Source organism: Agelaius phoeniceus, chromosome 1, assembly GCF_051311805.1.
Source record: "Agelaius phoeniceus isolate bAgePho1 chromosome 1, bAgePho1.hap1, whole genome shotgun sequence".
Classification (NCBI taxonomy): Eukaryota; Metazoa; Chordata; class Aves; order Passeriformes; family Icteridae; genus Agelaius; species Agelaius phoeniceus.
The window spans coordinates 132,518,972-132,545,792 of record NC_135265.1 but is presented as its reverse complement, the minus strand read 5'-3'; the positions used below and the strand labels follow the sequence as shown (position 1 = coordinate 132,545,792).

At 41.1% G+C, this 26,821-nt stretch overlaps 3 protein-coding genes and 1 long non-coding RNA gene across 7 annotated transcripts in view; 2 read left to right on the top strand and 2 right to left on the bottom strand.

The window, feature by feature from the left end:
- Positions 1 to 17: 17 nt before the first annotated feature.
- Positions 18 to 5,208, bottom strand: UQCRB (ubiquinol-cytochrome c reductase binding protein). 2 transcript variants are annotated; one of them, XM_054631926.2, is made up of 4 exons: positions 5,068 to 5,208; positions 3,756 to 3,827; positions 1,893 to 2,059; positions 18 to 708 (listed from the first exon to the last, which is right to left on the bottom strand). In XM_054631926.2, exons 1-4 carry the CDS (start codon positions 5,084 to 5,086, stop codon positions 631 to 633), a joined length of 336 nt encoding a protein of 111 aa, XP_054487901.2. In that variant the 5' UTR covers positions 5,087 to 5,208; the 3' UTR covers positions 18 to 630. The 2 variants fall into 2 exon arrangements, with proteins under 2 accessions (XP_054487901.2, XP_054487910.2); XM_054631935.2 differs by lacking the exon at positions 5,068 to 5,208 and adding an exon at positions 4,634 to 4,652.
- On the top strand, positions 5,202 to 10,776 carry LOC129119762 (uncharacterized). The gene is made up of 2 exons (XR_013184628.1): positions 5,202 to 5,311; positions 8,049 to 10,776. It is a non-coding gene; the product is annotated as an uncharacterized LOC129119762 (long non-coding RNA).
- On the bottom strand, positions 6,092 to 21,504 carry MTERF3 (mitochondrial transcription termination factor 3). 2 transcript variants are annotated; one of them, XM_077187702.1, is made up of 8 exons: positions 21,167 to 21,504; positions 20,425 to 20,534; positions 17,889 to 18,041; positions 16,719 to 16,908; positions 14,171 to 14,318; positions 12,899 to 12,970; positions 9,998 to 10,159; positions 6,092 to 7,688 (listed from the first exon to the last, which is right to left on the bottom strand). In XM_077187702.1, the coding sequence occupies exons 1-8, from the start codon at positions 21,502 to 21,504 to the stop codon at positions 7,494 to 7,496; spliced, it is 1,368 nt and encodes a 455-aa protein (XP_077043817.1). In that variant the 3' UTR covers positions 6,092 to 7,493. The 2 variants fall into 2 exon arrangements, with proteins under 2 accessions (XP_077043817.1, XP_054487889.2); XM_054631914.2 differs by having other exon boundaries at positions 20,425 to 20,776; positions 21,167 to 21,347.
- A 38-nt stretch (positions 21,505 to 21,542) lies between these two features.
- The window catches only part of PTDSS1 (phosphatidylserine synthase 1), a 29,399-nt gene continuing 24,120 nt past the window's right edge, over positions 21,543 to 26,821 (top strand). For both annotated transcript variants that reach the window (XM_054646566.2, XM_054646558.2), the window contains exon 1: positions 21,543 to 21,721. In XM_054646566.2, coding sequence (XP_054502541.1) covers positions 21,543 to 21,721 — 179 coding nt within the window. The remainder of the gene's footprint in view (positions 21,722 to 26,821) is intronic.

Below are 26,821 nucleotides of genomic sequence, written 5' to 3'. Positions count from 1 at the left end.
GTCTCAAAAAGCAGAAGTGAGACAGTCATTATGGTTTACATGAAAATAGTTTTTAAGGTTAAACAATGTATATGGTATAAAACGTTAGTGAAACATTTCCTATTTTATGATGAAGGAATCATCTATATTTTCCATTTTTACAATATGTATCTGCTTGGGTACACAGGATATTACATTCTGCTGTCTCACAATACCATTGTAACATCAATACTGGCTCAGTATTGCTGTCCACAGTGACAATTGATGAATGAATATCAAATCCTCTTTAACTTAAGAGAGCAACTAGCACCAACAGCCTTGAACATTTCTTACCTAATTCTACTACTGCAGAAAACAGCTGTATGATGAAAAGAGCAAGAATCAAAAGCTGGAATGAAGACTGCATACCACTAAGCTAATGTGTAATGTATATGCTCACAGGAAAGATCTGAACATTAGCTTGTTAACATTTAGAAAGAACTCTTCCAAGATTTTTATAGTTTGACATGTTTATTTTAGTTGGATGATCAGACTCAATGAACAAGCTGAAACAGTATTCCTCAGCCCCACAACTGCCTCCCTATGGACTTCTACAACCAAATGTTTAAAATAACAGAAATATCTGGATATTTGCATGAAGTAGTTCAATAGTTACTTCTTGTTCCATGCTTCCCTTTCTTGTCTTTCACGGATTACTTCTTTTAGGTATGGTTCAAGATAACGGTGATCCTGAAAAAGAAGAGATATATAGAAATATATTTAAACTTACAGCAAGGTCCAGAAACATCTCAAGTCATTCCTACAGACTATTTCTTTCTAATTCCTTCCCAGGTTTGACTAAACACCAACCTATCAAGGAAAACAAACAAACAAACAAATCCAGCCTTTCTTACCTTGAAAATGCAAACCTTGTGTCTGCCAAGTCTGTGATGACAAGTTCTCTACTGCAGCAACCACTAATTCCTAATGCCTCATCAACGTTAGCAGGCAAAGTGATGTTTCCAGTTATGCCTTTAGAAACAGTGTTCCTTTTGGCAGATACTCAAATGTACTAGATCCACTTTAATTAGTTCAAAGTTCAACAATAATACTCCAGATAATCTCTTTTTGAGCATAACTTCTAAACAGCACTGTAAACTTGTATTTCATAGAACACTCTGACCATATTTAACACTTACAAACCAAACTGCTGCTTGGGGAAATATGTGACCAATTATTCAATGCAGCAGTTACCTAAATATGAGATATGAGACTAAAAGAAACAGCCTCTGTTTATTCAGAGATGCATTAATACCTTTATACTCTCCTATACTCAAAAGTTTGACGATAAAATTCCTCTCTGCCAGGTAATCTGGAGAAAGCTGAGGTGGACAGTCATGCAAAGTCTGTCAACCAATTCATTACCAAAAAATAAAATTTAATTACATCTGATAAGGAAAGTGCAGTTTGTTTTTTTAAAGTACAAGGTGGCACTTATTTTAATGCATGATTTCCCTTCAAATTATTCTTCTTTGGCACCTTCATGAATAAAAGCTTGAGCTTTTGGCTCAAGATTTTCTGCAAGATTAAGAAATTAATCAGAAAAGCAGGAGACCTCCTTTAAGAATTCCAAAGCTATTTATATTGTATTTCTTTATCTGACAGCTTAGAAGAAATATTTTGTCTGAACGCAAACAATGCACTGTGATTCTGAGCTGCAGCTTAACCTTCTGTCATTTTGAGAAAAATGTATTAATTCCAACAGAAAACCAGATTTTTAAACTGCAATCCAAAGTGTTTTCAATGAGGTATTCCATCAGATACTGATTCATTCACTACAGAGAACATGTAAACATGTGTCTCCTCAGAGAATGCAAATCCCAACCACCAGTGCCATTTAAGAGCTGCACCCTGGAAACATTCCATGCACACACCTCTTCATACTTCACCCACTGGTCTTTGGGAAGGAGCTGATGTTTCAAGCTTAAGTCCAGAGCTCGCTTTATGCGGAATACTCTCTCGTTGTACAGGTGCTCTGGAAGTCTCTTCAGTGCTTCTTTCACATCATCGTCTTCATGCAATGTATCATCCCGCATTAACCCTGCACCAAGAAGAGTTACAGTACCACTGAATAAATGCTCTTCAGTAAGATTTAGGATTGACACTTGCCCATGTACCATGAGCAAAACACTTCCAGCACAAAATTATTAAGAAAAGTCAAACTAATCCAGGAGAGCCACTAATTGCTCAGAGAGAACAAGCAATCCTAACACAGACTCCATTTATTTTTTTCAATCCTTTTCTTAAAGAGGAATAAGGAAAATGGGTATTTCATTCAATGTGTTTCATGAGAATATACACAGACAGAACAAAAACTTCTCTGGATCTAAGGAGAGAACTTCTGTGCATCTAATTTTGTATCTCTGTTAAAGATGACTGTCCAGGTAAAGGGTTTTTGAGAGCTCTGAATCCATTAGAGTCAGTCAGCCACAGATGAGACTCCCTCAGTACTGAAGAATATTTCTCTAAACTGCCCTGCTCATGATGACCAGACCTCTGCTGACTATATGAAGCTATGGAAACCCAAAGCTCTATCTTGGTGTGTGAGCTCCAAAACAGAAGTTAAATCAGGGAGAAACACCCAGACTTCTCAAAACTAATCACACTCCCACACCTTCTGTGCAACAAAGGATTCTTGAAACTCAACCAACCTTTCTGTAAGGTTCAGTATTAAGAAAATAGGACAAAACATTACTTCTTTGGCATTCCAAGGTGATTACTACAACATACCTACTGACTTGTTGTTAAAGGTTTTCATCTCATGCGACTGATTTGGCAGTAATGTCTCAATAAAAGAAAAATTTGAGCCACATATTTTTAAATTCAGTTTTGTAATTTATTTCAAAGGCACAGGGAGCACTGCTGCTAGTTTAATCACTATATTAAATTTGGTGCTTCTCTAATTTTTTACTTGCATTTCCAGAGAAGCAGCAGAAATTCAGCAGACAGGCACTATAAAAGAGGAATTAAGCACTGCATCTCTGGAAGAAGGATCTAAGCTACTTATTTACAGTTTTCTTGTAATTCTTTTCTAACTTCCCCAGGGCAGGTGTGTTAACTTCCTTTAAGAGATTTGTTTGTATTGTGGTGAGCAATAAATTGCAGCATCTGAATATTCAGATTCTTGTCATACAAGAACTGTTCTGCCATCTAAATGGTTGAAACAAACTTGGTAACAACTCTGAATAAACTGAAGGCAATACCCTTAGGGGACCCTCTTCTCCTTAAGGAAGCCCTGTTTTGACACCTATTCCACCACTGTGCAGGCCAGGGTGATGCCAGCTGAAGTTATGGTGACACAAAGGGCAGAACAACTACAATCCTTTTTGCACTTTGGATACTCTGCATAAGTACTGCAGATAGGCTGACTACTATCAGTGAGAACCTCTCCAGCTTCAAGGGCAGTCTGTGGGTTAGAAGACACTGGCCAGTGAAAGTGACTCAGTGGGGAAATGTAAATAATTGAGTTTTCAGGACTGCTTTGTGAAAGTTTTTTCAACTGCCCCAGCTTGGCCTTAGCTGTGATAAGTTAATTCACTGGAACATGAGCAAACACAGAAATAATGGAAATAACAGAAATAATTGAAGTTATTGCCAACTTTTTTCACCACAGAAGTAGTAGCTAGTTTTGATCAAAAGGACTCATGCCAACCTGCATGTACATATGCCAGCTATGAACCATAACTAGTTTGAGAACTGTTACATTTGCAATTTTTAAAACTCGATGAAACACTTACCATATTTGTTGAATCCAGCTGCATTATAATACCACTTGCAAATCCTGTCAAACAGGCGACCACCTCCTGCAACTGAACATGCAAATGAACATGAACATCAGTTGCACAGCAAGGTAAAATTCAACATTTACACAGTACTGTGCAGTACACAAATATTTGCTGGCCTCCAACACATGCAGCAATGTAACACTGCATCGAGTTTGAATTTGACCATACATGACTTGGCCTCCACTTCTCAGTATCCCATAACTGACACTGAACTCATTACATACAAGAGTTTAACCCATTTCACTAAATCTGAATATTAGGCTGCTTTAAGACTTGGAAAAATGCTACCAATTCCTCATCAAAGACAACAACAAAACTCTTAGACTCTGTAACATTTACATAAGCCAAACCCATAGTGTCTGCATAAAGCAAAACCATCAGGCTTTTTCAATAATTTATCTAGGTTCCTTGGCTGTCACTATGTGACTTCAAGTCTAGCTATTATCATACTGTTAACCTTCTGCTCTCCTCTCCAGATATTTGAATGCTATTCCTTTTTCAAGGAGCTGCCAAAGTCAACCACGAAATCCACACTAAAACCTCAAAAAAACCCCAACCAAACAAAAACAATTAATCAGACAAAAAAAACCCAAACCAAAACAAAACCAGACCTCCATGCCACATATAGCACGTTCACCTTCCTTTAAATGTGGTTTGGGACGGCAGAGGTGCTTTTACACATAAGCAAATACCTCAAAAGGGGTCTAGAAGGCCACGAACGGCACGACACGAGCAACGCAGCGCGGGCGAGCTGTTTTACGTGACTTTTAAGTCATCCGTCTTACCAGCTCATCCCCAAAACACCCCAAAAGAGCTCATTAGAGCACTACCTCAGCAGGTTGCTTAGCTACTCCTTCGTCCTTCAGGGCCAGACAAGGAATAACCTTAGCCCGACTGCGCGCCGATGGGGTACCCGCGCAGGACAGCAATGCCCGAGGCCCCTCAGGAGCAGCCCAAGGCTTCCTCTAGTGCTCCCGAGCGCTCTCTGCGCCCAGAAAGCTCAGCAATGGGGGCCAGACTCCCTCCGCTGCCGCGGGAAGGCCGCTGAGGAGATTCCCCCGGCGACTGTGGAACCGGCACTCACTGTCCCTGTCAAGGGCATACTGTGCACACCAGCTCCCCCTCTCCCCGTTACGGCCCGCCTCGCTGCCCAGCGCGGGCCGAGGTGAGCCCAGCACCGCAGGCAGGAGGGGGCCAGGGACAGACCCGGCCCCGCCGCCCCCTCAGCGCCCCCGCTGCCCCGTCAGCGCCCCAGCCGCCTCACCAGGCGCCCTCGCCGCCATCTTGACCTCGGCGCCGCGCGGCCTCCTGGGTACAGCGCGGGGGGGGGCGGGCCCGCCAATGCCGGCCCGGCGGTGGCGCCTGCGCTCTGGCCGGGGGGCAGGAATAAGAGACAGAGGAAACAACAGAAAAATAAAAATTCGCTTTGTAAAGCACGATAAGCAAAGCAACAATGGGTCACGCCAAGGAGCAGAAAGCTATCTCTGCTCAGGTATCGCAGCCGCCAGGTGAGCGGTGGCACAGAGCGCTGCATCTGCCCAGGCCTTCCTGCAGGAAGGGACCACTGCGAACTGAAAGAAAGAAAATGCCGACGTGGGGGGAGCACAGAAATTGGTAGTAGGTAACGCAGTGGGTAATTTCAGCCAGAAAAGTCTGTGGTTTGTTTTATTTTTAATCGTAAAGCCACAAAGTTTTTGTCATGGTCCTCAAAAAGTTCTTTGATCCCCTCTCCCCTTCCATTTTAGCACTCCCTTTAAATGTTTTCCGTCCATTCTTCATCGTGGTTCGGGGAAGCTATTTCGGCAGAAGCTTGTGAATTCAACAATTCAAAGAAATTGGTTTTGCTCTGGCAGCAATCATTCCTACATTTAAAAATAGTAAAGGAATTTAAAGCTCAAACTTTGAGACATTCGACATATACAAACTCTGTAATATAATTTCTGTTACAATGGTTTGGCACATGGTAATAAGGCTAGTGGAGAAAATCTGCAAAAATTAACTCCAACATTATGAGCCCACATTTTTTCTACTAACATTTTTACTGTGAACATTATTTTTTACAATATTATTTGAAGATTACAGTTTGTTATTAGCATTTAATACAGTCAAAAATCCAAGTAAGCATATTGGACTTTGGATACTTTGATTTAACAGGAGGCAATGGGGGGAAGTGCTTAGTCAGCACATTTCAGCCACCGTGAAATTTGTTAGGCATCTCCTCCGAGAACAGTCTATTCAATAGAGTATTTCAAGCAATCTTTCCAGGCCAATGGAACAGAAAACATGAGGAAAAAGACAAAAGAGATCATCTCAGATTTATTGCAGACAATGAATGTAGTTTTTCAATGTGTTTCAAGCACTTGTTTTTCTAATTCTTAATTTGAACGAATAAGAATTTCTCCAAAGTCATAATCCAGAATCGCTACTATTCTCATTCTTTAAATCTCTTTAATCTTTATTTCCCACCTATTAATAGAATTTAGCCTTTTGGATTTTATTCTGCTGTGTGCATAAAAATTGGTATCTTTAGCTTCAACAGTGAGGTTTTAAAACATTGAGGCATTTTCATTAAATAAGTTTAAATCCAAATTAAAACATCTGGATTTCAGATTTCCTGAGCTATTTTTAATGAAGGAATTCAAACTTCTAAACAACATCAAACAGTTCTGCATGTAGGTTTAGGCAGCTTTTTTGGTTTGTTTGGGAATTTGTTTCACAAATACACTGTGACACATTTGATAATTCCATATTAACATGCTCTGTTTAATGATAAGTTTAAGTATTTTCAATACTCCCATGATGCCCAATGTCAGAATTTACTTCAGCTTTTACAACTGATCAACTCTTATCACCTTAATATATACTACAGCCTCTTTTCACATGGTTACTTGTGTATTAAAGCCACATGAATCTTATTGGTATGGGGGGGGGAGAAAAACTGAACACAGAGAAGAGAAAAAGTAACTAAGTAACTAAAATAAAGTTCTTCTAGATTTCAGGGACAGTAACGTCTTTTTTTTTTTTTTTCTTTTTATAATTTTCCTAAATTCTGTTTGCTGGGGTTTTTTTTGGACATTTCTAACCAGCTTTTAGGATACCAATTTCAGCAACCAGCTTCGACAAGAAACACCTTTGTAACCTATTGATAAAATGCCTTTCTGTATGAGGAGCTTCACATATTAATGGTGTGATTCTTTCTACCATACAAGGAAAAGAATAACATTATTATTATTAGCTCAACCAAGTAAACACATTACTTCACTATCACACTATCTTGCTATTCTGACTTTTGGGGAAGAGGGTGAAAGGAGAAGATAACAGAGGGCAAGACGGGGAATAAGTCACGAGCCAGTTTTTTTCCAATCTCCCAAAATTCTGCCATTATCAAAAGCAAAAAAGGAGGAATTTGAATTTACTTTCTGTTAATGTGCTGCATCATCCGCTCTGAATTAAGTTAGTTATTAATTACAAGGCTTGCATTAGTAGCAATCAACATATTGGCTCAATCCTTCTGAAATACATTTTTAAGTTACTATAAGTATTACTGTAATCCTTTAAATCCTACACACTTCATAAACAATGACTTCTTAAACCAGTAATTAAAAAGTTAAGAGATCTTAAAGGGAAGTAGTTTTATAAAGTATGTTTATTTTGCAACTTAATTCTATAATTTTTTACATGTGTTACTAATCAAAGTGTTTTTAAGAAATTTTCAAAGTCCTGCATAGAGGCTTTGGCAATCTCTGTACAAAACACCTCATCGGGCAGGGATACCAGCTGATCCAGGGAGATGTAGCTGGGCTGGGCTGGGTCATACTGGGCTCTTCCCAAGAATGCAAGAAACATATGCCTCTCTCTGATTCGTAATAGCTTTGAGTTGAAAACCTAAGAAAGAAAAAAGGGAACCATTTTTTAGGTTGTCTAAATGTCAGACCCCGAGGCATCAAAAATTAGAGCTGTTTTTAGACAAACTGAAGCTCTAGGAAGCAAACAAATAATATGCTTATTTTCCATTAGTTTACGTCAAACACCAGGTAGGTAACATTTATATATAAATTATCTAAATTCTAAATAAATACTCCAATACAATATGCTGACATACACAACAAAAACCAGGGAGTGATACAAAAAACCTAATGTGCTTGAGAGTTGTTTCTATATAACAAGTATATTACTTTGTAATTACTGTGTAATCACAGCCAAGACAGTGGAGACATTCAGTAACAGGGAGCACTTTCCCTCTAGCATCGGACAGATTCAAATAACCACTGTTACAAGGAAGAAATGAAGAGGTGACCACAGGGCATAATGCAAATTACAAAGTGGCACGGTGGCAAGGGCAGAGGTGAGTGGATGTGACTCCTGTCATGATAATGTGGCTAAAAGGCACAGTGTGGTGGTTCAAAGCAACCGTTTGTCTTCTGCTGCACAGCAATGCCTACCTTTGAAGATACCTGCCACAAAAAAAATAATCTAGACAGTTAAAGATGAGAACAATGGTAGGGGAAACACAAAATAAATCAGCAGAACATTTAAAAAGAGAAGGAAGTGGGGAAGATGAGATGCACATTTAAGTCATAAAAGTTCATAAATCACAAGTTCATTCCTGAGCAGTACAACTGAATAGAGAGAGATGCTTTAGAGGCAATAATGATGAAAATATGAATGCCACAGGAAGAAGAGATTTTACTAAAAACGAGACTCCATTGATGGAAGAAGAGTTCCATGAGGATGCAAATTAATTTGAACAAGGAGGGAAAAACAAAACTACTGTTCCTCCTCTGCCTCTCTTGAATTTTAAGACGCAGTCAAAATACAGGAGAAAATTTAAAAAAAAACACTTAACCACCATTTATAGTTGACAGAATGGTTACAAGAGCAACTGTAACATCAGAGAGAATTTGACCAAAAAAAAAATCCTGTATACTTCCTATTTTTAACGTTACCGTCAATCAGGATAAAACTGAGTGCGGATGGAGATAAATATGTATTTGTGAAGGCACAAGTTAAGGCCCAACCATACACAGACTGATGTGCACTACCTGTATCCTGGAATTCACAGCTTTCAAGGGTGAAAGGGAAGAACAGGAAAGAGAGGGAGAGACTGTGCCAAGAATAAGGAATGGAGGAAACACTCCACTTACCCTACCAAACAAAAGGAAGAAAAATAATGAGGTGAACCACCATAAAGCCAACAATTAAGGCAACTGAGAAGAAGTGAGCAAAACTTGTGGTAATTTACAGATGAAGGAGGGCAAAGTAACAAAGATGAGCATAAAAGCAAGCATCCTTGTTAAGTAAAGATATATTAAATAGCAATATAATCAAAATCCTGAGGAATAGTTTTATTCCCCCATGCAATTTTGGCTTTCTAGCCACTTAGATTCTCTACTAGACTTGCTTTAGAAAGAAAATTACTGCAGTTCAGAAGCTGTAATTTCTACTTTCATTTTTACCTTGTAAGAAGATAGTGCAACTGCTTGTAGTCATTGACTGAAGTGACTAACACTTTCAGCTTTCAATTTATGAGGAAATAGCAGTAATGAGGAGGTAGAAAAAACCCAAGATAGTAATTAAGAAACAAATCTATTTTCAATCCTGTTGAATTTTCAATCAAATTTTCAATAATTTCAATCAAAATTTTAGCAATTGCTGCAGCAATAAGAAGACCAATGATAATCTAATGACTGTCTAATGGACAGAACTTCTCTTACCTTTACACTGTATTTTCAGATCCTAAAATTTCTAAAGGTTATTTTTTAAGTAGACAAACCTGAAAAAAATGTTTATATTTATATATATAATGTTATCTAATGAACAGATCTTCTGCATAATCTGTCTTCTCTTGTGTCTCTTAGGTAAGATTTCAGGACAAGCAAGTCCCTAAGCAGGCAGTAATCTCTCTTGCATGAACACAGAAGAGATGAGCATGACTGCCTCTGTTAAAAACCTTAAATATCACAAGACTGTGGGCAGTGATGTCACATGTGCTAAGGGAAAATAAGCAGCAGTTCCATCGGAAATCTTCAATAGTTTCTGGATTGCTAATTAAAGTTATCCAAATTAGAGTAAAAGCCACAGGCTAGCTGGAGAATTCACTTATGTTTTGCACAGAGCAAGGCTCCACCTTCAGCAGGTTAGTGAAGTGGCTGTGACAAAAGCACCTACAATTTATTCTCAGATCAACAGCTCACCTGAGGAAAGCGAGTAAGCATGTGGTGGGGAATGCCCATTATGTTGTGTAAGTAGTCAAATGTCTGTTTGAGTCTCTTTTTACTTGCAGTTAAAATCTTGGGAGTTTTGCACACTATCTGTTGAATTTCATTACGTTGAAAACCAAGTTCAATTTGACAAACCTGAAAAAAAGCACAATTTTATCTTTGCAAGTCAGCTACAGCAAACTCAGCTTATTTTAATGTGCCACTTAAACTAATGCAAAATTCTTCTATTCTTTTTTTACACAGCAACAAGAATGCAAACCACAAAAATATCTGCCACTTCAGTTCTTCTCAAGTCAGACAATGCAAATTATTTATTGTTCTAGATTAAAGTGTAATTTGTTTATAAAATATCCCCAAAATAAAGATAACTTCTCCGAATGTTATGTATTTTTCAGTTTGTCTGAGATATGAACAAAAAAGCCATGTCTCCATATGTATGGCAGTTAAAAGCATAAAGATTTTCCCCTAAGAGTCCTTCATCATTTTCAATACCAAGCTGTCAAGAGACTTTCTTCCTGTGGAGCTGTTGAGCTCTGTAAAACACAGCAACCAAATAGCTAGTGCCTACTTTTGCTAATGTGTTACTTCTTTTGCTAATGTATCCAAGGTACATTTTTTTTTTTAAATAGGGAGTATAATTTCTATAGTTTTCAATTTAAGACTGCTGAACCTAAAAGAGATATGTAGAATACATAGTGTATTCTATTTATTCTACAGTTCAATAAAGTCTAAAGTAAGATGTCTTTTTCAGAGACTGACTTGACTTCAATTATGATTTCCCAAAAGGAAAACAAAACACATTTTTTCAATAAAATCATGAGCACTCCTCCCAAAGTGCAGAATGGCAAGCAAGTCATTGAGCTGTTGAGAAAGAATTCAGCATACAAGAGTGTCTGTTAACTCAGTAATTTCTTCTATCCTCCAGTGACACTTACAAGCAGCTTGTTTTCAGTCATGAAGTGGGTGTGCTTGCCAGCTAACATAACCAGACTTTCATATCAAACTAAGGTACTTCAGTTGGCAAGAAGGTGGTGTTTTTGTTCGCCCAATTTGATGTGCCAAGACTGCGGCTTTTTTCCAGAACTGCTTGTCAAATATGAAGGGAAGGGCTTAGAATCTGGGTTTTGAATTTACCTTAGGACTTCCAAATCCTTGCAGGGAACTGTTTCTAGAGGCAACTATAGTCAGGTCTTTCAACTCCTCATTTTAGCTTTTCTGCTTTCTAAATATTTGTGCACCCTACAAAATACCAATTAACTAAGACAGCATTCAAGTATGGAAATAGGTGTTTGCACATGAATAGTATCTTCCGTAGACCTGAGCTGGCAGGGGTAACTTCCTGCATCAAGATACACAACTGGAGTTAAGACCCCGTGTTAAATTACTGCAGAGATAAAGCTGGGCCCCACTATAGAGGTAATTGTGGCAAGAATCTTGAGCTTTTATCTTCTGCTCTGTGAAATGGAACAGCTCCCTCGACATGATCAGTGAGCCTACGTGTAAGCTGCACTCAGTCTGACAGCAAACATGTTTAATATTCAGTAACTCTCTAGGCCACACATGCTAATATCCTTATTGCATAAGCCTCAGCAATAGTCAACAAAGTATGTATTATTCCCACAATAGGCAGAGGTAATGAAAGCTTTGACAGGTTTTACCCTGTCAATGAATCTCTAATTGTGCTTGATTAAACCCTCAGAGGATGGACTAAGCAATCCTTCAGCACATTTAGTCCATGACTGGTATCTTACAACAACCAAAATCAGCTACTGTACTTGTTTCTAAATAACAGTCCATTCAGAATGAGGGATACAGCCTGATCACTTCTGAACTGTTGGTATGTGATATCACTTTCCAAGTACTGTCCTCCCACCAGCAGTTTAGGACATACAGGTCTGAACAGAGATTCTGAATCCAACCTCCTGAAAAGCTTGAGCTTTAGTAGATTCCAACAGTGGGGACCTAAAAATCCTTCCTTTCTTTCCCTTTCTCACACATTTTAAAAATAGAGGTGCTATGCTGTATTTCTTGGTGGATAAACAAGATAGTCACATAGAACTAAAGACCTCAAAAACACATTCATTATAATAATGGCTCCCTAGCCTGTGGAAACAATGTGTGTTTAAAAGAAAGCACTATTAATTAGAACAGTCTGCTACTTTCCAGTCTCCTCCCTTACCACACACACATTTCAGATTGCAAGACTTCTAGTGTTTAATAGTTTCAGAACAGTGAGTCTGTCTGAAAATTATACATTTTGATTTATAGTTATTTGTTATAGAATAATGGAATTTCACAAATTGTTACACTACATCATGCTGTTTGGCCTCGATGGCTTTACAGCACAGTAATTAAAGCAATACACTTACATTTTCAAAAGGGAAAGGAATCCCCAGGGGTTGGAAGTTATTTACCCAACAATTAACGACCATCTGCTATCAGACAATAGGTCTCAAATGCACATTTTGGCAGGCTAGTTACCTGCCAGGAGAAAAATAATCAACTGCACATGTCTTGCTCCTAAATACTCACGGACAATCCAAGTTAGCAAAAAAACGTACTAATTAAGGGGAGGGGAAAAAAGACTGAGTATTTTTCTACTCATTAAAAAATGGGTAACCATTTATGTCATCATATAGCAACTTTTGGCAGGAAGGTAATACATCAGAATAGAAGAGAGAATAAGGTAATGCTCCATGCATTGAGTAAGTATGCATGCTATAGAGGAAAATACATGGTTTAACAGTTACTTTATATCACCACCAAAATCATTTAATTAAATTCTTTCTGTACACAATTCCCTACAAGAATTTTATCTCCTGACAACTCTTCAACTATATACAATACACATTTAATATCTATTCATAAGCTCACCTGAAGATTTTCTTTTACAGGCTCTATTTTGCCAGTCAGTAGTCTTGGAAGACGAATTACCAAATCCTTTGTCTACAATCAGAAAAACACATAAATTAATGAGTTTTACAGAAGGCTTCGAAAGAAAGATCCTATATAAACATTTTTTTTTCATTTCATTTTGTATTTCATTTTATCTCTACACAAAAGATGAATTTGCATGAAACAGCAGTATGTTAAGACACAAAACACTACTCAAATATGTTCTTTTAGAAAACAAAAAATAATATAATTGTAAAGCTGCTAGGAAGAGGGAGTAAAAGCATGCATCAAAAGGGGAAAGTATGCTCAAGTGCCCAATTTCTCTCAGCCCTCATGTTGTTTCTTCCCATCTTTTTAAAAAAAGTAAAACAACACACTACCCAATGGAAGCTATAAAAGGGTTTTTAGTGGCAGTGGAGCTAACTTCTGAATCTGGTTAGACCACATGTAACAGCACTACAAGAAATACTCCACATTCCCTGAAGTGTCTGATTACTTGTAGTCCACCCTGAGTACAAGGTGATGGCTAAACCTTTTTCTGAGGAGATGTCTCACCTCAAATATGGAAAGGCCAGCAACAGGGCACTGTAGCAGCTATGACTGTTCAGCTAACAGAAGAACCCAAGATTCCACTTGGAATTTGGTATTCATTGCAATCCCCACCTACTTCAGGACAACTAAAACTGCCCAGTTACTCCAGGCAAGTCCAGCTACTACCTGCCCTTAAGATTCAAAGCAAGGTGCTGAATACTTGCTAAGTGCATAATGTGGTGTGCACCAATGAGCAAACACAGAGGTCACTCTTGGTGAGCTGAGCATATGATTTGGCATTTATCTTGATAAGATACTCACAAATTAGACTATTTTTTAAATTCTTTAAGTATGTTGAAGTATCTTGAAGAGATGAAGAGCACCAAATAATTTTCCAGAAGCTAAAAGAGCTGCTTGCTGTTTCAGTAATTAATTCAGTCCTCTGACCCACCTCAAATAACAGAACTGGACATACACATGCTTATTTGATAATAAACTGTAGCAGGTCATCTTCAGAAACTGTACTTCAGGTCCTCTGAATGTCAGGTGTCCATATCACTTCTATAGACAGTTAAAACCATGTTACCCTCCTATAACCCTCTAGTGACATTACTGATGTTAACACAATGTTTGTTGATAATCTCCAAACACCTTGGAGTATTCATATCGCAAGACCTTACAACTGTCACTAATAAAATATGTGAACACTTCGGTCTTTACCTTTTTTACACTGAGACCAAGTTCATTTTTGAAGAAACCCAGTCTGTTATCCAATCTTTCCACTGAAAACAACAGCAAATATGGAGCTCTTGAGACCATCTGAGCAATTTCTGACTTACCAAATTTTTTTGATTTTAGGTAAGCCACTCTAGAAAGAGAGCAAAAACAAAATAAAATCCAGTGATGAAAATTATATTGCCTCCATTTATTCAGTGATCACTTAAATTCCTCAGTGATATCTTATAAATGGACAGATGTTCTAGCATTAACATGCAACCCTGCCAAAAATAATTAAGGTGAAATCTGCAGTTATCGTAAAAGCAAAATACCCTCCCTTCCAATTAATTAGAAGTAAAATAAACCTCAGAGCAGAATGTCAATACTGAAGATAGATTTTAATTCCTTCCAGCTGTACTTAAGCAGATAACAATGTTAACCTACAGTTAACTACCAGTCTGTCTGCTAGATTGCAAACACATTAATAGGGTATGGACAAGAAGATATATACAGCCTTTTGCTATTTTAATGAATTCCATTTCTACTGCTGAAAGAATGGAGTCCTATACCTCATACACTCCTGTTTTGCCAATAGCATTGGAGTAGAAATATCATACAAGGGTGCTGTGTGTACAGATATTGTTGAAAAAGACATTTCTACATCAGCTGAAGTTGTGTTTGCCCTATTTTCAGTCACTGGTCTAACAAGTGAGTAACAAACATCTGGCTGTCAGAAAGCAAGAGGAGTTGACTAAAGTTTTGATATTTAACAGAGCTTGTTTTCCTTCCTTCTTTCCAAGTCAAAACTTTTTCCAAACTTTGATTTCAGTGAAAGTGAAATCCTATTTCAAGTCCCACTTGCAGTAGATGATTACCACAGCTCCCAGAAAAAAATGCTTGAAGAGGAGAAATACAGCACACCAAGTAAAGAGACACAATTAATCCACATACTACCATGTACTAAACAACTAAACTACAATTTGGAGAGACTTCCTCTGGTTATAGGTGAGAGTAGTTGCAATATGAGAAGTATTTGCAGTCAGATCAACTTAGAGCATACAACAAGAATTGCCTTATTTGGTAGTAATTAGGATAATAAATGGGTTGCAGAATATTCTGCAGAAGCAGATATTCAGCAAAAAATGGGCTTTCTGTTAAACCATGTCTTGTGGAAAGAAAAAAAAATAAAATTACCTTCCAGTCACTCAACTTCCCCCTTTCCACAAATCCTCAGAAATTTTCACAAGCCAAAAACTCCCAGATGGAAGATATAAAAGCAAGATCTAGAGGACCAATTTCTAACTGAGCAGGCACCCCAACACAGAAAGTAGGACCCTAGGCTCCAGGCAATGATAATGGAACTGGCACAGCTTCCAAGCATCCCAGAAACAGCTAAACGAGCAGATTAAAAATCAAATCTTTTGGCTGTCCTGACTCCACTTCTTTTCTGTTAACAAGTCATTAAGATTCACACTTAAAGCGTTTCTTCCTGGAAAGGCAAGAAACTTAAAAGAGAGATGGCAAGATTGTAGTAACCTGACTGTAGAAACTGGAATATTAAAGGAACACAGCTATCCAACCTGGCCAAAGCTTGAGATACATCTGTGAGTGCTGGCACCAAGGTCAGCCCTCGTTCCACTACAGGGCTCAGCAGTTCTATGTAGCATGTTAACAGTTTTAAGTCATCATTAACACCAGCATAAAACAAAGCATCTGGTGCAGCTGCAGTACAGACACTGATTTGCAACTGTCAAAATTGTTAGGAATTATGGAATGTTTTGACTTTTACAGTGTTTATCTGAAGTCAAATGCCAAACCTATTGAAATTTTGTTTTGTTTCCTGGCAACATGGGATCCATAGCAATAAAACATTCCAGAGTGATGTAACCAATACCACGTCCATCTGCACCGAACTGTTTATGCAAAGGTGATACTCAGCTTTCAAAAGACAGCTATTTGAGACACACTCACTTCACAGCCTTTACAGCACACTTACTTTAAAGCTTGCAGGAAATCATTCACCAGGGTCAAACTTACAGAAGAATCTTACTGCAGAAAATTAAGAAGAAATTGGATTGCTCTATTTAGCCCCTTCTTTACCAATCAGCCAGTGCCACAGGAGTGCCACTGAAAATAAAGTCTGACTTAATGGAAGAGTTAGGATATTAATCACAAAAAAAACCCCAAACCTCTCTTCAGAAGAGCATTCAGAAGAGCAGTCTGGTCTGATACCTAAACTCAAAACTGCTTCTGGAAAAATGACATAGGGTATTTTTTTGGATATTGTTTCTGAAAGGCCACTTATTGAACACAAGATTGGAAGAACAGAGGAGAAAGAAGTTAGGTCTATGTTATACAAGAATTGTATAACATCACACATTAGTGCCAACAGATGGGGAGGCACAAGAATATGCAGCCAGGGTAAGAAAGGAGTAAGAGTAAGAAAGGAGGCAGCAGGCAGCACAGGTTCCTTCAGACAAAGTAAACCAACTGGGAAACCAGATCTTCAAGGCAAGGGGCTTAACATCCTGCTACTTCTTGAAAAGCTTACCTGGTTTCTAAAGCTTCCAGATCTTCACCAAGGATATATGGATTTTTGGTCAGGAATGGTCCCAGTTGATTGTCTTCTACACCCACATCCTTAAGAAACAGAAGTATTTTTTTTACATCTTTTTCAAAGTCCAAAGTCAGTAAGAGCTGACCTGCCTTTTGACGTTTCTCCACTTGGGATAAGTCAACTCCTACAACAAACAAAATTAGAAGTTGTTTTAATTAAACACAGACCCTGCTTTCTGTAAGTGCTTCCCAAAGGCATGCTGGAATGTATAGGACTACTCAATTTTTTGCACTGATTTTGCGTACTTTAATTACTCAACACAGCAAGGCTACACCACCTTGTATATTGTGGAAAGACTCCAGATAAAATAAGCAGTCATTTTAGAAGCTTTTGCTGAGTTTATTTTTTGAAGAAAGACCTTTGCAGTGAAACCTGCATGTGCCACATTAGGGACCTGCTCTTGTTGCACAGAAGTATGTGTGCATGAAATTTCCAAATCTGCTATAAAAGGGAAGATGACAATTTTGCAGTGAAGTGACTTTGTATACTGACTCACACATGACAATTTCTTACTACATGGGGACAGATTCCCTCTCTCAAATATTAATTTTTCCAACCTCATTCTAGTCTTTGCACGTTTGGGCAACAAGGTGGTGAGAAAGCTTGAACTTGGGCATCTCTGTAGCCCAAGTGTTTTTTGACGAGAAGGAAGGTTCTTGTCAAGCCCTTGCCTCTTGCTTCTCCAGTGTGCTGTGCCTCACTCCTAATGTTATGCATAGCAACCATTCTCTTTCCTTCCTTCCAAGGATGAAGAGCTGCAGCTTGTTTTGCAGCAAATTAAAGCATCTTTAACCAGCCCAAAAGAAGAAAGACCAATTCAATTACACAGTGATCCCCACCTCCTGAAGCTGTGGGAGATGCCTCCTTCTAACACCCATAGCACTAAGGGACTAATATCAGCCAGCTCTGTTTCCCAGTAGTATGGCATTGCTAGTGACACAGTCCCCTCTTTTTGTCAATTTACCCTGGATAACATTCTGCAGCTTTTTACCATTGGTCACTGCTCCCATTTTCAAGTTTACAAGGTAACCAGTAAGAGCAAAGCACAAATGATAGGATCTGCAAAGCTCCTGCCATAGGCAGAGCACACAAAATCACACATACCTAGGTGGACAAGTTTTGCAAGGGTTTCTGAGTGATCAACATAATCTCGGAGCGTGGAAGACTGAATGGGGAGAAGTGGTTCTGCAATGATCTGTACAGCTTCTTCCTCAGAAATCACTTCCAAAGCAGATGAAGGTGGGATGTCATCCCAGTCTGAGAAACAAATATAGAAAACCCAAATGCATGTTGTGAAAGACAAAGCTGCTCTCACCAAATGCTATACAGATCTCTTAAAATCTTTTCCAAAATGCAGGAACACTGTGCCATGTGATAAACAGCCAGCCTATTATTTGAAAACATAAAAACATAGACTCTGCTCCCAGTTTTTGCCTCTGTTCCATCTCCTGGTCACTGCCCATTAACTTTTACTCATATGGCCAAGTCTGAGAGTAGTACCCAGCCTGCCTTCAGTCTGCTGCCTAGACACTGCAGACAAGAGATCAAATCACCCTCTGGAAAAGGATCGCCTTTCATGTTTTCACAAATGCATTCTTGCCTGATCACAGCCAGATAGAAGGCTACTGCCAAGATTATTCTTCATAACCTAACCAGCCCACTACTTTGTGGCTCTCCTGAATATGCAGCCTGAAATGCAGCTGTTTTAACTTTCAATGTATTTCACAGCCAACTCCAGCCAATCTATTATGTCTTATCCATTACAGAAAGGCAGCTGACTGCCACTATCTCTAACAGCAAAAAGAATAACTTCCTACTCACTAAGGTTTCAAAGGGAACATCATTATGCTTGTTTTCCCTTAAGTGTTCCAAATCACAGAACTCACTGTCTTTAAAAAACAAATTCTCTAAATAGATTTATTTTTTTCATTGATAGGAGCTCAAAGCAGCAAGATTAAGATTGCTGTTTGCAAGCTAGCTGCTAGCATCCACATCAATTATCAGCTTGATTACTGATCAGATGCCCTGATTAAAAACTCTTTGGGAAGGGGATTTTTAGTGCTCTATGCCTTCGTATAATGGATTCTGAGAGACGAGGGTAACACTCTTCCAAGTCAAGAAACAAAGGCACACCAGAACTCTACTACAAGTAATTCCAAAGTAATTAGGATGTGCCTAGTGCTCCAGGAAGAGTTGCACAGACTAGCTTGATAGCTGTTGAAGGTCTTGTCTTTTTCTGATAGCCTCAGAAACAAAAGCACAGTAAAATGCTTTCAGCAACATTTACACATTGAACAGGAACTCTCTAGGAATCTATAGGAAAATCAAGTGGTTTTTTTCAACTTGCTGAGGACCAAACAAATATACAATAACGTCCATTCCAGATACATGCATGTCTTTTATTGCCACTTTAAAGACCTTACACTTCCTATTGGGAATCATACTTCAAGCTACCAAAACCCCCCAAAATTATCAATTATGTTTATTCCATTATACAGACTGACAACTGGGCAAAATGCTACACACACACATTCTCCAGTCAGTCTGCTGGCAGATAAAAATCTAGCAAGTGGATAAACTGCATCACAGGTGCAGCTGGCTGACCCATCACTTTGGTGCAGCACTGTTTCAGAACCAGCTACACACACAGATCTCTGATGCAGGTCTGAGCCACCCCAAATAATAAGCTCTCTATAATCCAGGCTGGCTTGGGCTCAAAGCACAATCTGAACATACAAAGCTGCTCAATAATTCAGAGCAAATTTCCTCAGCATACCCAAAGTAATTCGAAAGGATGGAAATATTATAATTTTTGTTTAGATGTAAAAGTAGGGATAAAAAGTAAGTAAATTTCCTCAGGGCAACAACACCAAGGCGCCGCTGCATTTATCTCCTTTCCTCAGAAGACAGTTGGGTGAGCATTTCTCATCAGAGCAGCGCTTAAAGAGGCTTCACACCACTGCCTCCTGTTGGTCCTTCCTGATCCCTCAAACCGTGGAGTGTGAGCTGCTTCAGGCGTGCTATCTCCCAGCCCCACTCAAAATAAAAAAAAAAAAACAACCCAACAAATCAAAACAAAAACAAAAAACCCACAAAAACCCAAAACAACCAACCAAACAAAAAACCCACCAAAACAACAACAAAAAAAACCCAAACCAAACAAAAAAACCTAAACCGAACAAAAAACAAAACAAACAAAAAAGCAAAAAAAAAAAAACCCAAACAAAAAAATCCAAAACAAAACAAAGAAAACAACAAAAATTAAAAAAAAAAAAATCAAAACCAAACGCCCAAAAAACCCCAAACCAAAACCCTTTCGTTTGTACCACCACATCTGTGAGGGAAAGGCAAACAGATGCAGGTAGGGTTATGAAAACTCCTTCAAAGAGCAGCTCCAGACTTACATTTCTACCCAAAACATTATACCTTTATCTCACTTTAAAGGTATTCTTTGCATGCCACATCGACCATAACTACCTGAATTAACTACAGAGCTAATCAGAAGTGAAAGTCAGGAACTCCAGATACATATTTTAGGCAAACAGGGCAAAAAAGGAGAACCCAGTTGGGGTTGAACCACAGCATTCTGAAAACATAATTTGAGGATTCGGGAGAAATTGTATTCCTTAAAGCCTCTTACCTTCGTCCAGTATTTTGGCATTCAAATCAGGCAATATTTCTGGTTTTGCTTGCCCCTGTTGCACTGAAGGCAGGTTACTTTCGGGAGAAGAGAAAGCTCCATCCTTGGCGCTGTGGGGCGGGGAACAGCTCCCTGTGGACAGCTGCCTGTACCCCTGCAGTCTGCACAGAGCCGCCTCCTCTCCAGCAGGCAGCACAGCCCGAGGGGCCAGCGCAGGGCAGGCCCGTGCGGGGCAGCCGCCACCCCCGAGCCGCCGGGGAAGCTCAGCAGCAGCACGGGCCGTGCTCAGCAGGCAGCCCCAGCGGGAGGCGTGCCGAGCCCACACGGCCATCACCCACCGCAGCACGGCATCCTACAGGCAGGAAAAGGCCGGAGAGTGACACGGGCGCTGCCCGCCTCGCCGTACAGCCGGGAGCATCAATCCCCCGGCGTTACAGCAATCCCTCACTACAAAGCACCACCTACGGCCTTCAGGCTTTAAACGCGCCACAAACGGAAGAGCCGGGTCTGAGGCCGCCGCCCTCTAGGACAGCCGTTCCCTCGGGAGCACGGGGAAGCCCAGCCAGGACCTAACCCCTCCCAGGGGCACGGGGCCCTCCGCGTAAAACCCCACAGGGCAGGGAGGCCGAGTCGGGCCGCGCCCACCGTCCTCCCCTCGCAGGGCTCCCCACGCCGGCGGCCGCTGCGTGTAACCTGCAGGAGAAGGGGCAGTGCCGCCCGGCCCGGGAACAGCGGGACCTACCGGGGCCTCACCGGCGCGGCGCGGCGTGGCACGGCCCACGTGTGCGCCCCACTCCCCGGCCCGGCCCGGGCGAGACCACTCGGAAGGAAACGGGGGGGAGTAGGCAGCAGCGTCCTTTCCTCCGCGTGTTGTAAAAGGACGGAGTGGCCCCGCCGTCCCCTCCTCCCGCGCTCCGTTGCTCTGTCCCTCCCTCGCCTCGTGGGCGCGGCCGGGCGAGCTCCGCCCCTCGGCGCGGCGGGCGCGGCGCTGCCCCGCTCGGCCCGCTCGGCTGCGCTCGGCGGGACGCGGCACGGGCGGGCGGGCGGCCGGGCTGGTTCGGGCCGCGCCGCCCCGCGCATCCACAGCCGCGCTGAGACGAGGGGAGAGAGGGGGCGAGATGGCGTCGTGCGTGGGGAGCCGGACCCTGAGCAAGGACGACGTAAACTACCGCCTGCACTTCCGCATGATCAACGAGCAGCAGGTGGAGGACATCACGCTGGAGTTCTTCTACCGCCCGCACACCATCACCCTCCTCAGCTTCACCATCCTCAGCCTCATGGCCTTCGCCTTCACCAGGTGCGCGGCCGCCGCGGGGAGCCGTAGCCCCGCCCCTGGGTGCCGGCAGCCCCGGGGTTCCCGGGCAGGGAATGGGGAGGGTCGGTGCCCGGCCCGGGGCGAGCAGGGGCAGCGCGGCTCCGGCCGGGCCGTGCCTGCGGTGCGCTCCCCGGGCGGCTGCTGCAGCGCCCCGCGCCCCCCGCTCGGCAGGCCCGTGCTGGAGAGCGGGCATCCTGCCCTCCTTTCCAGAGCGGGTATCATCCCCACTGCGTTTCCTGGGAACTTGGTAATCGTTCTGGGGATCTCTGCTAAAGTCTCTACTAAAATTGTGTTTCAGGGAGTTGCCAGAAATGGGCTTTATTAGGCTATCGAGCAGCCCCGCGGTGACATCACTCCTGTAGATGGTTTCCCAAGCGTGCGGTGCGCGGCAGTGGCTGTTCTGTGGCACCGCTTCTGTACCCCACGCTGTCTGTGGCCAGTCTCGGCTTGGCTCAGGCCCTGGCACGGGTGGGCTCAGCACGGGTGGGCTCAGCAGGGCTCAGGCCCTGGCACGGGTGGGCTTAGCCGCATCCTTGGCGCACCACAGGGAGGGAGGGCTCTGTGGGCATCACCCCTGCGGTCATCCATGGCCATACTGCCAGGAACAGACAGGTTTTTCGGGAACCTTGCTTGAAAACAAGGGGTATAGCAGTGCAGTCTGAGGGGTATCCTGCATGTTTTTTGAAGTTGTGTATACTTTTTATGGCTTCCCACTGGATGTGAAGATGATTGTATAATCTACCTGTAGACTAAGTTGTGTAGTATGTAGGCAGTGATTCCTGCGAGGTTTTGGCTAGGTAGTGCAGTGTGTTTTAGACTCATTTAAACTTTTGTGGCACTGTGTGTAGACAGTCATGGATTTCAGTGGTCTTGTGGCTTAAACTCTGATTGTGGTGAACTCCCCCCTTGAAAGTGACCTTAAAACATTAATTTATGACAACTCTCCATTTGATGTAAGAAGATTATTTGTCACTAAGCCTGATACACAGTTCAGTGTGTAGTCTTGTCTTATTCTAAGAATCCAAATGTTTAGTTTTTATCAGCTGTGAAATAATGGCCAAGCCTGGCTTGAGTTGAGACAGGGGCATAAGGAAAAGTAAAATAGTGTAACTGCAGACGGTCTGAGGTGTGCCTTTTCTTGTTTCAACATGTGTATGGCCCCAAGGGAGATACTTTTGGTGATCACATCCCTTGTTCTACTTGGATCCCTTCTTAACTCCAAAATCAGAGACATATTTCTGTGCTCTGTTACAATGTTTAATTACAGACCTTTGGTACAAGTGCTCCTCGTCCCCTTGCCTGATCACTTTTCCCCTGAAGGGCTAATTTAGATCAAAGTTCTGACTCACTAGGAAATTTTCATCACAGTGTCATTCTGGAGGATTAATGGATTAATGGATTGCTCACCTTTGGGGAAGGAATTTTGCCATAATTCTTTCAAGCAGAGGGTGAGCTAAGAAGCAATTTCAGCGCTTTGGAGTCTTCTAGGCCCAAATAAAATTGCTTCACTTCTGGGATGTTTGTTTGCATTTTTCCAAGAGGATTGCTGGTGTGTCTTTCCATTTGTTTTGCTCTCTTTCTAACTGACTTCTTCAGTTTCATTTTCTTCCCTCTGTCTGCCTCACTTCCTGTGTTTAAATACCAGTTGACTTCTCTTTAACTCTTCTCTGTTTCTCCTCTTCTCAAGTTGTAGAAGGTACTCTGATTTTTCTTTTTCCCCTCTCTTCCTTCTGCTATTTTCAACTGTTGTAGGAGTTTCATAGATCTCATGAGTGATACCAGAGTGCTGCCTCTGGGCCTCATTTGGGACACTATCCAAACCATATACACTCTTTGAGAGACTGGGGAAGAGGAGATACTTTCCCACATGCTTTTACAGTCTGTGCTCCTTTCCATCAGCTTATTGCATTGAGTCTACACTGACTCATGCAATTGAGGTGATGTTTAAGTTCATTTTCCCACTTGCTGGGCACAAGGCCCTGTAGACTTCCCTGTAAAGTGTCACAAGTGATTCTTTGCTTCCCCTGTGCTGTCAGTTGTTCTGTAGCTCTCCTGGGCACTTTGTTGAGTGGGGGATTTTCTATGATAGATTCATGCTGATGTTGTGAAGTAAAATTTATTTTTTCAGGAACTTCACCATAGACAGAGGAAATTCTGTGTTCCTTAAATTCTTGTCTCTTCTCTAATTGCTTTGTGTTAGAACTATGTGGAGAGTTCTGAGGAGCTTAGAAAATGCTTTTCCCTTGTGTGTAGCAAGCCATACATAACATGAAGTCCTCCTTAGGATCACTGAGAGCGGTTGCTACTGTCTTTGAGCTGACAGATAAGGGTGAAACTGAACTTCAGATAGCAGGAATCTTCAGGTATGATGATGATAATAATCCAAAAGAAATGTGGTTTTTTATTTTTCTATGTTAAAGTGGGGAATAGAGGGTATTCTGTTCTTTTAAAGCACATCCTTCTAGTGCTTCTGACAATGGCTGCAGCTTCCTTGGTTGTTTCCTGCTGAATGAGCCAGACAGAGGCTCCACTGCTTCCATCCTGTGCCTTGGGGCAGAGGTGGGGAGTGGCTCTAGCTTTTGCTGTCCTTTTCCACCCTAGATAGAGGTGTGTGGCCCTCTCTGAGCCCAGAGGCAGCCTGCAGGAGTGAGTCCTGGGGGGGATATTTTGTGGCACCCAACAACAGGACTGAGGAGGGTGACAGACTAGTGGCTTCTGGGATGAAGCTGCCTGGGTTTGTGGAAGCAGGAGTAGGACCTGTAGGATGTAGGGCTTTTGTCTTCCATGTCCCTTGATTAATGGGCTTGATTAAACTGGATTATTTAGCTGTATTTAGGTTTGGCTGAGTTTATGGAAGATGTTTTTCCTCTTTCTTCCACATTCCAAATTTAGTGTCCTAGCTATTTTTTCCTCAATTGAGTTCCCCCCTCCAGCTTTTTTTTTGTGATATAATAACTCACTCGTTGACATTTTTGTAATCTACTGCTCTGGAGAAGAACAGAAGAGGGATAAAGATTATGCAGTTTTTATGCACTTTGTTTTTTTTAATTTCTTCTCTAAAAAGCCACAATAAATGCCCTTGTAAAGTGGGTTAAAATTGAGAGACTTTTCATCTGTCCTCCCATGTAAGCATTAGAAACCTTGCTTCTGCTGCATGAATCCTTGTATTTCAAAATCAGAGTCAACAATTCTTGGGCTATGTAAGGAGATGATTTAGCACATTTTCCCAATTGCAGCTTGTTATGATTGCATCTTTCCCTTTGGCATTCCCCAGAATAGTTCTTCCAGGTAAACACTATAATTCTTATACCAGCTAGTGTACAGCAGCAAGTTTCTTGCTCACACCAGTTCTTACCTGCTTCTGGCAAGAAGGTTGGGTGTCTATCCCTTGTGAAATGTATCTGTAAGCCAAAGTAAAATGCCTTGCCACTCACTTGGAATGAGTTGCAGTTTATCACTGCATACATCTTGGTTGATTTTGGGGGGAAGTGGTGCCAACATGACTAGGAGAGCTTTTCTGAAGCTGAGTAGTACTCAGAATCCTGATATGCAAAGTAAGGACCTTTAGTCTCACCTGGTGCAGCAGTTAAGTGATGTGATCACAATGTCTTTCACTTCTTTGTTGGCTGTGATGAACTGATGTGATGCAACTGTAGTTATTTGTTCTATCTAAAGAAAACATCAGTTCATCCTCTTGGTGGCAGCCATGACAGAATGTTCCAGTGTGTTATTTACATGTGCTAAAAGAGTGATATGGTTTAGCTGTCTGAGGCATAGAACTGGAAGCTCTGGCTAGCAAGTGCACTGGATGGCATAAGGTCTTGGGATTGCCAAGGGAGCCTGAGTTAAGCTCTGGAACCTGGAGTTTATAGCTGGTATAAAGTGTCAGCCTGTGCAGCATGGCTGATGGAAAATGACTGGTAAAGCTGAACTCAGCTGGTTTAAAAAAATGCTGTGGGGAGTCCCTAAGGCCTGCAGAGAAACCATTTGTGTTTAATGCACTTTTTCCTTCCATACATTTAAACTAACACAGTGCTTAAATGCCTCACAGTGATGAAAGCCTGCTGTGAAGCTGTTAAAGTTCAGTTTTGAGGAAAAGAAAAATAATTTGGCTAAGTGAGAAAGATTTTCTAACTGCAGCAAGTATCTAATGTGGAGAGCATTTATGCTGTCATGGATTCTTTACTGAACCATCCAGAAATGTGACAGATGCTCTTCCAGGAAGAGCTTTATTACCTCCAAAGTTTGCTAGGAATTATTTTGTTATTGTGTTGTGAATAAATAAACAAATATACTGAAATGAATAAACTGATCCTAATGCTAACTACCCAGATAGAAAAACTTTGACTTTAGTTGCAGTGGGTATTATGAAATATTCACTGTTTATACTATGATAGACTGAAGTTTGTTGTTTTGTATTACTGAAGTATCCCAGAAGCTGTCTGCTGGTTAGAAAAGTTAGGTGAGGGTTATTTTTTTAATCTTCTACCTGCCCAAAAAGAAAGAGTCCCTCAAGTTTGCCTCAGCATTCCAAACTGAATTCTTAGGTCTGTCTTCTGGCTATAATGTAACAGTAGCACAACTAATGCATGATGCTATATTCAGAGCTTTGGCTTAATAGATCTTAAAGCAAATTGATATTTTTCCTTGGATCCTTTAAGTTGTGCTGTGTCTCTGTTACAGAGTCTAAGCTGTACATTCATTATTTCTAAAGATTGATTGTAATCATTATTTCTGCCCTCATCTCAGGCATTTGATGTTGAGGATAGGCAAAGGGAAGTGAAGGGTATTGCAAGTAGCACCAAAACAGCAGAAGGAAAGCTAGGAATTGCATCCAGCCTTCCAGAGGTTTTAGTTTATGTGTAAAAGTAAAAATTGCTGTGTAAAAGTAATTGAATGATCTTTCTGTAAGTATTAAAGCAGGAAGATTTTTTTCACCTTATGTTAAACTTGGTCATTGCTTCTACACTTCTACACTCACTCCTAACAATGCTAATGGCTTGCGTGTGTTTACTAAATAATTAACCCTCTTGTAAGAAAGAGACACCCAGAAGTGTAGTGTGAAAATCGTCCAGTGCAATT